Source organism: Diadema antillarum, unplaced genomic scaffold (assembly GCF_040938485.1).
Source record: "Diadema antillarum isolate AM-2024a unplaced genomic scaffold, OU_Dant_1.0 scf00000123, whole genome shotgun sequence".
NCBI classification, from domain to species: domain Eukaryota; kingdom Metazoa; phylum Echinodermata; class Echinoidea; order Diadematoida; family Diadematidae; genus Diadema; species Diadema antillarum.
Genome location: NW_027271012.1, coordinates 2,464,309 through 2,479,167, shown reverse-complemented (window position 1 = coordinate 2,479,167; position 14,859 = coordinate 2,464,309). Strand labels below are relative to the sequence as shown.

The following is a 14,859-nucleotide window of genomic DNA, read 5'->3' as shown; positions in this document are numbered from 1 at the left end:
GACTACTGTACTACAAAGTTTGTTGCAGTCAGAACGTAAAATGAATGTACAGTATTTATTGAATATCTAACTCTATCATGAATGATCCAGATAAGTATGAGGTAACTTTGTTTGGCTGAATAATTGAGGAGACCTCTCTAACAAGAAATATCATCATCATTACCGGCATCTGTTGCATAGTCTGTAGGACTGAATGTTTCATTGCGCTTTCTTCATCATGCAAAGCATGACTGTGTATGTTTGTTTCTTAGTGTGGAATGAATATAGTGCCTGCGCCATGGACAACATGTAATGCACAATACCCATGTACACTTTGTATTCATATTGTGTCATACTGCTGTGCAGGTGTTTGTTTTTTTTCTCTCTCTCTTCTTCTTCTTCTTCTTCGGAGTTTGGCAAAGTGATAAGCATCTAAGATTGCTGATATTTTATGGATAAAATTTATATACATTGTTGCAGCATAGGCGTAATAAATTTCAATCACAACTGGCAGTATTGAGTATCAAGTAATGCTTCATTTGAGAGATATACACCTGTATATAATATATACAAACACCTCCCAACCCTCTTCAGGTGCACTGTAGACGATACGGAAACTTTAATACATGTACATACAGATCTATCTGTACATGACAGTACAGTGCAAGGGACGTATGGAGGCATCTATGCACTGCACTGTAGACAGTAAACATGTACAAGCTTACAAATTTTGAAAGATTTGTTAGTACATGTACATAGCAGTGCAGTGCAATATGGGGGAATCTTTGTAATTTGTTTGACCAAACAACTGCTGCAGAACTTGGATATTTAGAACCAGTCATTAACATGAACAGTTTAATCCAGATTTGCTGATGTTGTTTGTTTAACTCTGGGTGAAAATCACTCACAGGACCATTATGAATTTGGGGACACATGTTATGGGGGAGAGTGGAGTGTGTGTGTGTGTGTGGGGGGGGGGGGGATGGTGCTTCTCAAATTTAGCCTAGCTGGTCAAGTTTTTGCTGTTTTTCAAGGTACATGTAGCATCATTTCATATGAGATTTTGTGAGTGCGATATTGATATGAGATTTCATGAACACAATGTCATGTTTGTCATGTTTCTTACATGGCAACCAAGTATTAAAGTACACAGATTGTGTGTGATTTATCTTAGTAGGCACAGATATCTTGTGGGATTTTCTTGTCTCTCGGTGTAGTGGTTAGGAAATACATGGGCATGTGCAGAAACTTTGTTTTACTCTCTAACTTACACAATGTGATGTGTGTTTATAGTGCATCCCATATCATAGTACAGAATGTCATACATGCAGTTCTGAACAAGACCTTTAAAATTCAAGAAGACACGAAATTATGGTTTTCCATTTTCATTTTTTTTTAAAAGTTTACAGCCTCTATCAGTACACACTGGCTCACAAAAATTTCATTCAAATCGAGCTGGATTGATTGACATATTGGTTTCTATTATTGCATGATATTATTGCATGATACTGTTGCATGATCAAAATATTAGTTGCATTATTGAATTTGCAACAATCCTTGCTGATTGAATCATGACACATCTGCAGCTGCTGAACATCCTTCTTATTTGTTATCATGCAGTACACAGTAGTACAATGTGTTTTTCTGAAATAGTGTACTTTTGTATTCACTCTGGACTTCATGAGCCAACATATTTTTGGGTTTTTGCCTCTGTCTCTTCATTTCGTGGGCTTGCATCCATTATGTTTTGATGCATGTATGATAAATGTCTGTCGTGAAGTGGAATAAACAGGTTATCACTGAATTGGTGTTGTTTATTTGTTTTGCCTTGTTATTCATGTACTTTCACAGCGGGGCACAAGAGCACAACATTGAAAAAGAATTGGAAGAAAAAATAAAAGGGATATTCATAACAACAAGAGGAGAAAAATAAACATGCTTGACTATGAAGTCCCAGTAGAAGCACACCAGAATTACCCCCAAGAAGTAAATTCCATGTATCACTCAAATAAAAAACAAAACAAAACACATCGTCTACAATCAATCTTTATTCATCATCTGACAAAACCAAACATATCCACATACATTCCACAATAATTGGCTGTGGTACGATTTTGTGCATGGTTATGAAAGGTATGCTGATAAAAGTCTAGGAGCTATTGCACATCACTATTTTTTTTTCTTTTTGGTATTCCTTCAAGTAAGTAAGAATTAGCTTCATGCAGTACATTATAAGACTTCACAATATATTGCCTCTCAGTTTGTGTAGCACATCTGTTACAATGTATGATAAATTTACATTACACTTGTAGAAGAGCACACTGCGTATTTATAATACACTCCAGTCCTTTGAAAGACCCAATAATTATCTATTGCATCACTCACCATTAAATTGATTTATTCTCGACGCCAAGTGCACTCCACATTACATAAACATTCCATGCACGTGATATAGGATACTTCGAAGCGATGCATAGTATCAAAAAAAAAAAAAAAGACGCGTTTGCTGAAATTACTGTAATTTACAAATGAAGACAGAGGTAAAAATAACAAGGCCGGGCTATTTAGGTAGATGATAGAGCAGAGGGGGGCTCCCAGCACCCCCACCCCTCCACCAGATCTCGTCCATATATATATATATATATATATATATATATATATATATATATATATACTGTATATATATATTGTATATATCTTTTATGCTAAATTCTGTTAATTTGTGCATAATGATGCGTGAAATCAGACTATTTGCTATAAAATATTAAATAAAGCTCAAGACAGGCACATTTTGTGTGTGTGTGTGTGTGTGTGTGTGTGTGTGTGTGTAAATATTCTTTCTATAGTGTCCTTAGGAAATGTAAGTGAAAAAAAATTATGCCATCAAAAATTTTCTGTTTTCATTTCTTTGTTTTTGTGACTTCTTTGTTTTTGCTGGGGTTTTTTTCAATGAAATTTGTTCCCGACGTTTTTCTAGACGTGAAAATAATATTATTAATCTTTATTTATTTTTAACAATAAAAAAAAATATGACTGTAAGCACAATTTACATTGAAACTGAACAAGAATTCACGTTTGTTTGTTTTTTAGCAATATTTGGTCTGACAGTACATTTTATGGGTTAACTTCGGAACCGCGTGCAGGGGCGTCGCAAATTTGGTGTCAAAAGATGCCCGGCCAAGTTAAGGATAAGGAAAATGATTAGCCAACGACTACGGTAAATGGTTCCTCTTTAAACAAGAGTGGTTACAATATTGTGAACATTTTCACCTTATCATCACTAAAAACAAAGCCTTTCTATCCAAGGTAATCAAGGCATGGGAATTTTTGGTCCAACGCCCGGTAATGGCTGCACTTGAAACCACTCTGGATACGCGATGGCCGTCGGCGTCAGCATAAAATCATTACACATGACGTTATTTCCTCAACAATTTCTGTAATGTTGTGGTGCAATTTGATATAACAACTACCGCCAGACGCTGCTTGGCAAGCAAGAACTGCACCAAAACATAAGAAAACGAAACTAAGCTGATCCAGCCCGCATATTTCTCTGCTTGTTGTTCTCAATAAATTGATAGGGGTTATAAAACAATAGACCTCGTGCAATGGGTCGGATCATTCGGTCGCGTCAGCAGTACAGTATTACATTATTTTCTTCTTTCAAAATCATCCAGTTTAGAAGTCAAGGTTATATTACGAAGTGATTGTGCATGCATCGCTCCTGTTATCTTTGATGCCGCAGAAAATGCAACCATACAATATATAAGTATTTATGTGTGTATGCATGTACCAGACAGCGTTTTGATTATGATAGCAATGCACCATCATTGTTATTATACCCACATGGAAAAAAGCCTAATTTAGGCAGAGAAAGACCAAACGATGCACAAATATCAGTTTAAAAAAAAATGTCTTCTTAGAGGAAGCAACGTTTTTGATTTGACGTAATTGTCAAACGAAACCATTGCTTCTCCCCTTCCTTGCTTGTCGCCTTAACTTTATAATGTGCGTCACTATATGCAAGGTTAAATGTCTCGACTTGACATTTAAATGTAGTATGTGGGTCAATCCACGTCAAATCATCCAATTTTCAGAAAAGTTGTCACCCGACCCCCTCCGATTTTCTTTAAAATCGCATCAAATGTTCCCCAAAGTGTCTGACGGAAAATCCCAAAATATTTTGCCCCAAGGTCAATTGGTTGCTAAGATACAGCCTCACATAGCAACCAATGCGCATTCCAAAATATTAGTTAAAAGAAAATTATGCATTTTTGATCGATTGTGGTAGCATGGATATTTATGCAAAAGTGTTCATTATCTGGAAATTGAGAGAACTTTATAGTCTTTGCAAGAAAAAGTGACTGTGACGCGAAATTGATTTTTCGTTAACGTGCACGAGGTCACCGAAAATGGTGTTAAATGTTAATTTTGAAAATTTCAATGCATATTTAGAGGCTAATATCTTCCATATTTCATCACCTCAGGTTCTAAGATATTATGCTGTTGAAGGCTTTGACTTGCTCAGTAATTTTGAAAAAAATCAGCGGATTCGTGCTCACCGTTTTTACGGAGAGCGCCCTCAAAGTTGACAAAAATGAAAAATGTGTCAAATTCAAGGTCACGGATCACCTTTCGTCCCACCTAGGAATGGCATCAATTTTTGTGTATTGATAGACATTTACCTATATTATCTTGGGTTACCAAAGAAATTTTGCTACCGAAATGTTAAATGGCAAATTTACCCCACTGAAAATGGTCGTAAATGGCCAAATTTCCATGTAATATCACATATTGGGTGTAGAGGACATTTCAAATGTCCATGCTTTCAAGATGAAAAGCCGTAGCCCTGTGATATTTGCTGTAGGGGTAGTCTGTAATACATATTTTAGTAATATATACCACAAAACACTTTCATTACATAATAATGACCTTGAAATTTAATCCAAAATTTGATAAAAACAATAAGTCGCTCTATTTTCCTCATTGCACTGCATGTAATATGTGTTTTGAATGACTTTTCACAGAGCAATATTTCAAGAATTATGAAAGCTGACAGCCTGCCATATTATGGTTCTAAAATATTTGTGCTCTTCTTTCTGATTTAGTGTCAATTTGATCATGAATGTTATACCCTTGACCTTGAAGTGCTTCTAAAAATAGCTGTAAATTTGTTAACTACAAATTACACACACAACAGGTGTTTTATGGCATAACATACTAGTGATTCTTTCGCAAACACAAAAGTTTTTATGGTGTAAATGTTATATACTGGAATAACTATAGGTTCTTGCAAGATATGTCCGATTAATTACTTTGTTCTGACAATGACCCTGAATTTATGACCTTCAAAATCAGGAGAAATGTCTATTCCTGCCCATAAAGACCTGTATTTAGACTGTAAGTACATAATATATATGGACATTGTGCCCAACACAAGATTCTTATTCTAGCCTGTGAAAAGCACATTAAAAGCACTGAGAGTCTTCTTTTTTGGAGGGATTTGTTCTGTAACTTATGACAATTCAAAAATCATTTCCATTCCTATATATTTTCTTGTTTTTGGTAAATTTGTTATGTATTTCTTTGTTTTTTTTATTTTCTACAGCATTTTTTTTTTTGGAAATTGTCACAGTCCACTTTTTCTACCATAATTTGAATAGAATTAATCAATCAAAGTGATAGATAGCAAAAATGGTCAATTTTCTATGACTTTTACCAAAAAGCACTGTTTTCCATAGGAAATGCACACGAAATCACAAAATATTACTGTACCCTTTTGTGATTGAAATTGAGGGTCATTGTCAGAACAAAGTAATTAATTGTAACATATCTTGCAAGCACATATAGATTAATTCCAGTTTATAACATTCACACCATGAAAACTTTTGTGTTTGTGAAAGAATCACTAGTATGTTATGCCATAAAACACCTGTTGTGTGTGTAATTTGTAGTTAACAAATTTACAGCTATTTTTAGAAGCACTTCAAGGTCATGGGTATAACATTCATGATCAAATTGACACTAAATCTGAAAGAAGAGCACAAATAGTTAAGAACCTTAATATGGTAGGCTGTCAGCTTTCATAGTTCTTGAAATATTGCTCTGTGAAAAGTCATTCAAAACATATTACATGCAGTGCAATGAGGAAAATAGAGCGACTTATTGTTTTTATCAAATTTTGGATTAAATTTCAAGGTCATTATTATGTAATGAAAGTGTTTTGTGGTATATATTACTAAAATATGTATTACAGACTACCCCTACAGCAAATATCACAGGGCTACGGCTTTTCATCTTGAAAGCATGGACATTTGAAATGTCCTCTAAACTCAATATGTGATATTACATGGAAATTTGGCCGTTTACGACCATTTTTAATTGGGTAAATTTACCATTTAACATTTCGGTAGCAAAATTTCTTTGGTAACCCAAGATAATATAGGTAAATGTCTATCAATACACAAAAATTGATGCCATTCCTAGGTGGGACGAAGGGTGATCCGTGACCTTGAATTTGACACATTTTTCATTTTTGTCAACTTTGAGGGCGCTCTCCGTAAAAACGGTGAGCACGAATCCGCTGATTTTTTTCAAAATTACTGAGCAAGTCAAAGCCTTCAACAGCATAATATCTTAGAACCTGAGGTGATGAAATGTGGAAGATATTAGCATCTAAATATGCATTGAAATTTTCAAAATTAACATTTAACACCATTTTCGGTGACCTCGTGCACGTTAACGAAAAGTCAATTTCGCGTCACAGTCACTTTTTCTTGCAAAGACTATAAAGTTCTCTCAATTTCCAGATAATGAACACTTTTGCATAAATATCCATGCTACCACAATCAATCAAAAATGCATAATTTTCTTTTAACTAATATTTTGGAATGCGCATTGGTTGCTATGTGAGGCTGTATCTTAGCAACCAATTGACCTTGGGGCAAAATATTTTGGGATTTTCCGTCAGACACTTTGGGGAACATTTGGTGCGATTTTAAAGAAAATCGGAGGGGGTCGGGTGACAAGCACTGGATGATTTGACGTGGATTGACCCATGTATGTATGACAAGCTTCTCATGCAGCAAACAAGCTCTCAGACGCCCAACAATAATATTTCATCCACCCAGCATAATGCTCTCTACAAAATCCCAGCAGAGCTTTTCACCATCACTGGGGGACCAGCCTCTTTTCCCGCGCCCTAAAAAGTAGTACCACGGCCGTCCGAACTTGGAGACCATGGAGAGATGGTTACAGTTGTCGAGGTACTTCCACTGCACCTCGAACCCGTTGCTGGCCAGGACGTCGTGCATCTTGGCCGAGTCGGCGATCATGAACTGGAAGTCGCGCTCGGCACTCATAATGAGGAAGCGCGGCTTGTGGGCGGTGGTGGTCGCGTAGGTGATCGGAGACAGCCGGATCCAGTCCGCCGGGTTCGTCCCGAAGGCCGGGGTGAGGTACACGTGTCGCTTGAGACCCTGAGTGAGTGAGTCGAGGTCGTGTACGGCTGATAAAGTGATGACGCCCTGTCAGAATGGAGAACACGAGATATTATCGTTTGTTCAGAATCAATCATACCTGTATACTACTTCGTCAGGTTAGCAGTCAAATACAATGTAGACCCTATTATCGTCTCTTCTCTCGGGTCAAACGTACTTGTTAACCAACTTTAGGGTGAGGTGAAAATACGGTTTGGCATCTTACCGGTCGCAAAATTTGACGATCACGCTCACACAATCACGCGAATAAGCGAAGAGTCATTAATATTCTATTGTTGCCCCACTGTGACTCACAATGGAAACTGTACTCGTGCCTTTAGACTCGTACATGTTGTATATTGTGTGAAACTCGTCACAGTAAAACGCTTTGTCATTACCTATCAATCGTACTATGTAAGCCTACAATGTACATGTACATGATTTGTTGGTTTATAATGCTAATTGTGTCATACGACACTACAGTGTGTACTTGGAGTTGTGTGTTTGTCTCTTTTTTGTGAGTGTGTATATGAGATGGAGAGAGAGAAAAGGAGAGAGAAACCGTTGCCTTGCATATTTAAAACGATGGTGTTCAATTAGTGTCGAGAACGCAGTTTCATTACTACTGGCCATAATGTCATTGTTCATGATAATGGGTACATGTTTTCAATCTCCGTTCACCGAATGACAATTATGTAAAGGCAATTAACAAGTTTTCCACACGAAATGACAAGCACTCACAAGCGTTCTCCTAGCCCAAATCGAATGCAAGTCAACCAGATAGAAAGCTGAAAGTTCGTATAAATGCCTTATCAAAATAATTAATATACCTAGAGATGCATCTACACAGCCAATAAAAAAAAAAAGAAATGCAATGTAACCTCCATGTGTCCATGTCGTCTCTTGTTGTAGACATCGGCATTACGGAAGTTACAAAAAAAAGGCATTTGAAAAAAAAAATCCCAATGGGCATTAAAAAAGCTGAAATTACGGTCGACCTACAGTTTTAATCGACTTCGCATAAGTCGACGAAAAATTCGACCCATGCAAATGAAAAAAAAAAAAACAAGAGTTCTCTATAGTCTATAGTAGAATGATTTTCTCCGGTACCTTTGGAATCGAATTAGGGGAGGTTGACTGTATTTTACTACTTACTATAAATGAAAAGCTGGATTTGAATTCCCAGCATATTTATATCAGTAACGTTTAAAGGTAGAGGTATAGATCAGACTCACAATCATTCATATGTGCGAACGCTTCCAAATTTTCGGAGCATACTAAGTATTTATTATAAAAAAAAAACATTCAAAACTATTTCGTGATGACGTTATAATTTCAATTCATTGTATGTAACTGTAGATTTGAATTCAACACCCGTCTCAGAAAGAGAAGTGAAAGAATTTACTTTTTTATTTCTTAAAACGGCGCAAAGACAAAATGACAGGTACTTTCTACTTCTTTCAGTTAACATGGACTGAACTTGGGTGAAATCCATCCTCAAATTTGAGTAGCAGAAATCAAATACATTGCATGAGCAGCTTTTATCTAAAGTAAATGTACACACTGGGTTCATGATCTGGTTACCTTAATGATATCTTGGGGAAGACCGACGCTTGACAGATAACGATTGTCGAGAGCGACAAGCGACATAAGGTGACCTCCGGCTGAATGTCCGACCAGGACAATAGAGGTGGGGTCAAACTGACCACTTGACTGGCCGTAATCCGCCAGCCACCGGAGAGAACGAGCTATGCATTTGGCCTGCGTTTCGGCAGAATCTGCCGACATACACGAACCACCGCCTTCTTCCCTCGACTGCCGGATGGTCGACGCTTGGTAGCGGTACGTCAGAAACTGGACAAACGCGGTGAGACAAGCAGAAAGGGTGATGATACATACTTCGGCGTAAACGTATCGGGTGATTCCAAGGACGAGAGGCGGGAATGAGACTCCTAGTCCAAGGATGGTGTAATACCAGCCCGAAAGTATGTTGTGGTTGCCTGGTACATTTGCGCAAGGAGATCCTTTCGTGCCGAGATGTCGTTCTCGCCAAATGATGACAGATAACGTTAGCAACTGAGACAGAAGCATAACCGTAGAGGCCAGGGTTAGGAACGGGTGATCAAGATAATGTTGAATGCTGTTCCAGATTAGATACGATACCGAGAAAGAGAAGGCGGGCATTGATACTACATCCACGCCAATAAGGAGCAGCGTTACCATGGCGATTGTAAAGATGACAGTCATTAGGAACGAAGAGACAATCTCTACAATGTTGATGGGGAAGGGAGTTGGAACGAGAGGATAGGAGAGCACCGCACAGTGCATACCACGACTCGCGAAACTTTCCCCGACGTTGTCATAGAAACGCTGCCTCCCAACGGTGGCTGCCAGCGCGAAGTTGACATCCCAGCGAGAGAGGTAGTGGCGCCAGGTTTGCTTGTCTCCGCGGCGCCATCCACCTCCGTAGGCGAAGACTACCAGCGCCGAGGGCGATTCGGCCGATGAGGAGGAGCTAGAGCCAGCTTCCAGTGCAGTCTGGACTTGGAGCAGGTTTGATACTTCTTCTTCAGATCTGCGACCTTCGAATTCTGGGCTAGAATCGTCAGCGGCCGCTCCTTCACGGTGATGAAGCTGGCGCTGGCGGTGATGGATATGAAGATGACTAGCTAACTTGCTAGCTTCCTGATACGAAATATAACCGTTTGAAATGGTCTCTGGGGCCTTGGTGTCATCGTCCCCGTGACAGCGGGAACATTTTCGTGTGTCTGATTTCGGCGTCGGCAAAAATAGGTCAAGGCAAGTTTTGCTCACGATATGTACCCTCTGTGGGGGCAAGTCCCCACAATCTCTCAACGATTTGGTGTAGTCGATGTCCCTGATCACTTTGTAGCCAACAGAATCCGACATGGTCTTCCCATCAATAAGGCATTTGCATCACAATCACACTTACACAGCAATTCGTATCTTTACTCTATTGTGTGCTTTATCTATTCGAAATCGGGCATGTACATCATTGTACGATATACCGGTACATATTATATCCTCAGTATTCACGTTACGCTTATCTTCCCCGACTGCTCGCTCGCTTCAGTACATAATGTGTAGAATTTACATATATGCCACAGACAGCTGCGGGATAATGATCGTCCAACCACAACGCAGATATATGCCGGTACAGTAGTTTGCATGTCGCTATCATTATCGCCGTATTTAGTATACTCAGGGAGGCGTATACTCACTCACTCATACCCGCATGTTACAGTACGTCGCCGCTTTATCGTTCATTGTTTATCAGTTCTAGTACCGTGGATCCAAGGCACGATTGTCCACACAATGCCGGTGTGGTAATTGTGGTAAACTGTGTTGCCAGAGAGCGTTCAAAGCTTGTCAACAGCAAGACAACGTGCTTACAATACTGTACACCCAAGGAGGTACATGGTACATCTGCAGTGCACGTGCAATATCGGCGTTCAACTCATATGACACAAGGAGCCTGCGATGCGGTGACGCATGTAAATTTCCTGCGGTAATTACACACAACGCATGTCTCAACGGCTCACTGTATACTAGTAGCTGCCCCAATATCTCTCTCCCCTTTGCCCACCCTGGTGATCTGAAACTGCCATCGTTCTCGACATCTCCCTCTCGAGGTTTCTCGCCTTGTATTCTCATGAGTATAGGCCCTATCATCTAAATAGCCTTTGAACAGTAACAGCGGCGGACAATGCAGGCCTGTACCATTGTGTACTGTAGCTATTATATATATATATATATATATATATATATATATATATATATATATATATATATATAGTAACAAAGCTGCAACAAAGTTCATGCTGTATTCACCAACGGTTTATTTCTTCACACAAATTTTCGAGCGTCTATTATTTACGCTATTATTTTTTACGTCTATTATTATATACGCTCGAAAATTTGTGTGAAGAAATAAACCGTTGTTGAATACAGCATGAACTTTGTTGCAGCTTTGTTACTTATCTTTTTATCTTGCCAACACGTGGACTACCTTATCAATATATATATATATATATATATATATATATATATATATATATTTTTTTTTTTTTTTTTGGGGGGGGGGGTTGTGTGTGTGTGTGTGGGGGGGGGGGGGGTGGGGTGGGGGTGGGGGGTGGGGGGTATCAAAAATGCAAATAGGGACCTTCAACCCTCCCGGCGGTCAAAATTCAATATACACGAGATCATGCTTCAGCTCGGATTTTGACCCTATAAAACAGGTGCTTGGAATTCAGGAAAGGGGGTGGGCACTGGACACTAACCGTATCCTATTCAATGATTGTGTATAGGAGCGATTTATTGAAAACTAATTACAATTAATTGAAAGTAATTCTGGACAAAATATTTCAAGGAAACCAAAACCCAAAGAGCAATGTGAATTGAGTGAAGCAGAGCAACAACATTAGAACACTTCAGTGAAAGTTTGAGGAAAATCAGACAATCGATATAATTAAGATGTGATTTTTTTTTAAGTTTTAGTGTTGTAATGACGGGGGGAGGGTCAATTAGCAAGAGAGCGTGAAATTCAGTGATCTGCAGAGCACAGTTTTGATGGAATGTTTTAACAAAATTTAACTCAATCAGAAAGGAAAGGTGATGATTAGCTTTTTCAATAAGAAAAGACAAACAATCGAAATATTTAAAATCTAGTGGGGAACTTTCTCAAATATAGCTCAAATCATTTGAAAATTGCAGCATCTATAGCGCACTGGCGACAGAATATAATAACAATAATCACGCACAAAATTACTTATCTATATGCGTTCATGTTTGGCACACAAGCTGTGTGGTTGTGTATGCCCTTTTTCCTTTCATAGAAAAAGTCTTGCATAGTATACTCCATTTTCCTCGTTAAATCGATTGCACGAAGTAGGAACTTGATCGCCTGAAAATGAAATTGAACGCTCCAAACAACCTCGTCGGGACTATCACAATCATGACTATTGCATGAATGTGAATGCACGTGTAGGAAATGCAATGCTCGCATTTGGAAATTGAACGCCCTTGATTACTGTAATGAATTTGATTTGACGAAAACGAAATAGAACTCCCATGTATAGTATGAAATTGATCGCTCGGATTCTGAATTTGAATGCCCGAATATTTTCGCGTGCGTGCGCTGTGTGAATGTGAATGCACATTAGATTAAAGGGATCGTATAGTTTTGGTTGTGACCCAATTTCAGGTTTCTAACATTTTTGGTGAGATAATGAGAAACCTCTTATGAAATATGAAAGAACATGTAATTCTATGAGGAATTCAACGTTTATTTGATGAAAATTGGTTTTGAAATGGCTGAGATATCCAAAAAAGAGCAATTCTAATAAAGTGTGGGACCCATACTTTATTACGGTAGCTTTGTTTTACTTTGTTTTTGGATGTTTCAGTCATTCCAAACCTGATTTTCATCAAATAAACTTTGTATTCCTCTTAAAATGGTATGCTCTGTACTATATCATAAGTGTTTTCTTGGTATCTCGCAAAGAGTTAAAAGCCCAATTCTCATCTCCACCAATACTGTACCATCCCTTTAATGTTATTTGAATGACAAAAGTATGGAATTGACCGGGAAAACATATACTTCAGCATTGAAGTATATATACTGATGAACATTCATATACATTGATTGTTTCCACCCCTAACTCACATTTTAGAACTGTTTTGAAGCACTAAAGCTGGGTTATTGTTTTTTTTTTGTTTCATCTGCAAAATATGATAAAATGACCTAATACCTTTAATAGATTACGTTAAGAGAAAACGGACTGTCATCTGCGGTGCGTTGGTTCCATGATATTTTTGCTCCTGTGACAATTGCTGCCATGAAATATCTGCACTCGAAGCCAAACATAAATTCTACCACCAAACACAACCCTAACCCTTATCATAACCTCACATCAGACTGAATAGGCCCTAACCCCATCACAACTGGAGAAATTATAACACGACCATAGAATAGGCCTTGCAATATCATTGTCGCAGGAGCAAAATAAAATGTCGCGTATCATCCTGTATAATATAGGTTTTCCCATTCATTTTCAAACTTTTTTCATTCAATTTCACAAATAGTTACTTCAATTTCGTCGCGGGATGTCGGGAATAGGCCAATCTTACTTTCAAGTTCGTCTTTCGTCGTCCATTTTCAAATAAAGTCCATTCAATTTAGTCATTTGGCATACATTTTCGTCATTCACAGTTCAAATACGTCAGTCTTACTCGCAGCACTCAAAAAAGCAGGATCGAGTTCGTCTTTTGTCAATCATTTTCGTTAAATTTTCATTCGTATTTGTCTCATATCTCTATCCGGTGCGATTTCCCAGTCATTCATGTTTTTCTGTAACCGTTCACAGTTTACATTCAGGAGTTAAAATACACACAAGTGTCCCCCCCCCCACCCCCCCCCACACACACACAGAACCACAGATACAGACACACACACAAGCAATCCGAGTACACATTGATACAAACAGACGTACCGTTACTAACAAACGATTTCTAGGCAAACATGATTAAAGACAAAATTTTAAGTGTCGAATTGTATATTAGCCTGTTTAATGTCCAAGAATGGATAACATAATCATGCTTGCTGCTTTCCAGTGTACAAAATTTAAAGTAAAGAGAGAAAGTAAAAATATGTCGGCTTAAAGTTGGTTCACCCTCAAAATAAAGAATCGACAACATCTGGCTAATTTGAATAAAAAATTCATGAAATTGTGTGAACAAAAACGAGTTTGATCTTCACATTCTGCGATCCGTCAGCGGGATGGATGAATTTGAATGACAATTGAAGATTTTGAATGCTATATAACAAGATGTCTTGAAAATGACAGTTGACGAAATTGAAGTTAGGATTTGCGTTCCATGTGCTTCTCGGGACGAAATCGAATAATAAATCTTTGAAATTGAATGACAAAAGTGCGAAAATGGACGGGAAAATCTATATCTTGCGAATATTGTTTCAGTCCACACAGCGTGTGGATCTCCCACAGAGAACGCCAGACGTATGCAAGCTCGAAACTGTCATGCATACGTAATAAGCTAAAAATCGCTCTTTTGAAATCCTCCTAGTCTGGCTAATACGTATTGACCCTATTTTCATACCAAATGAAAGGAGAAAAGTAGCTTTTTCATCCAATTGTTATTACAAGGTAAAATTCGAAAAGGAATCTGCATGGGTAAAAAGTGAGCGGAGTTTAAAGTACAGGGAGTTTAGTACCAAGGTGATATGTGTTCAAAACTAAATACAAGGGTCGGAAAGAAGTGCGGTAAATGAAGGTTAAATGACACGCATCTCTTCCTTTAGGTCCCACTTACAGGGTGCTACGTACATGTTTCTTCTTTCAAAATATGGGCAAGTTTGATAATTTAA

At 38.2% G+C, this 14,859-nt stretch overlaps 1 protein-coding gene across 1 annotated transcript; it reads right to left on the bottom strand.

The window, feature by feature from the left end:
* Window positions 1-7,088: 7,088 nt before the first annotated feature.
* LOC139720211 (uncharacterized) lies at window positions 7,089-10,364 on the bottom strand. Its single transcript, XM_071631573.1, has 2 exons — window positions 9,039-10,364; window positions 7,089-7,502 (listed from the first exon to the last, which is right to left on the bottom strand). The coding sequence occupies exons 1-2, from the start codon at window positions 10,362-10,364 to the stop codon at window positions 7,095-7,097; spliced, it is 1,734 nt and encodes a 577-aa protein (XP_071487674.1). The 3' UTR covers window positions 7,089-7,094.
* Window positions 10,365-14,859: the final 4,495 nt, after the last annotated feature.

Coding starts and splice junctions, on each gene's coding strand:
- LOC139720211 (XM_071631573.1), bottom strand. CDS start 10,364: ATGTCGGATTCTGTTGGCTACAAAGTGATCAGGGACATCGACTACACC. Junction 7,503..9,038: donor TTCCCCAAGATATCATTAAG/GTAACCAGATCA, acceptor CCATTCTGACAG/GGCGTCATCACTTTATCAGC.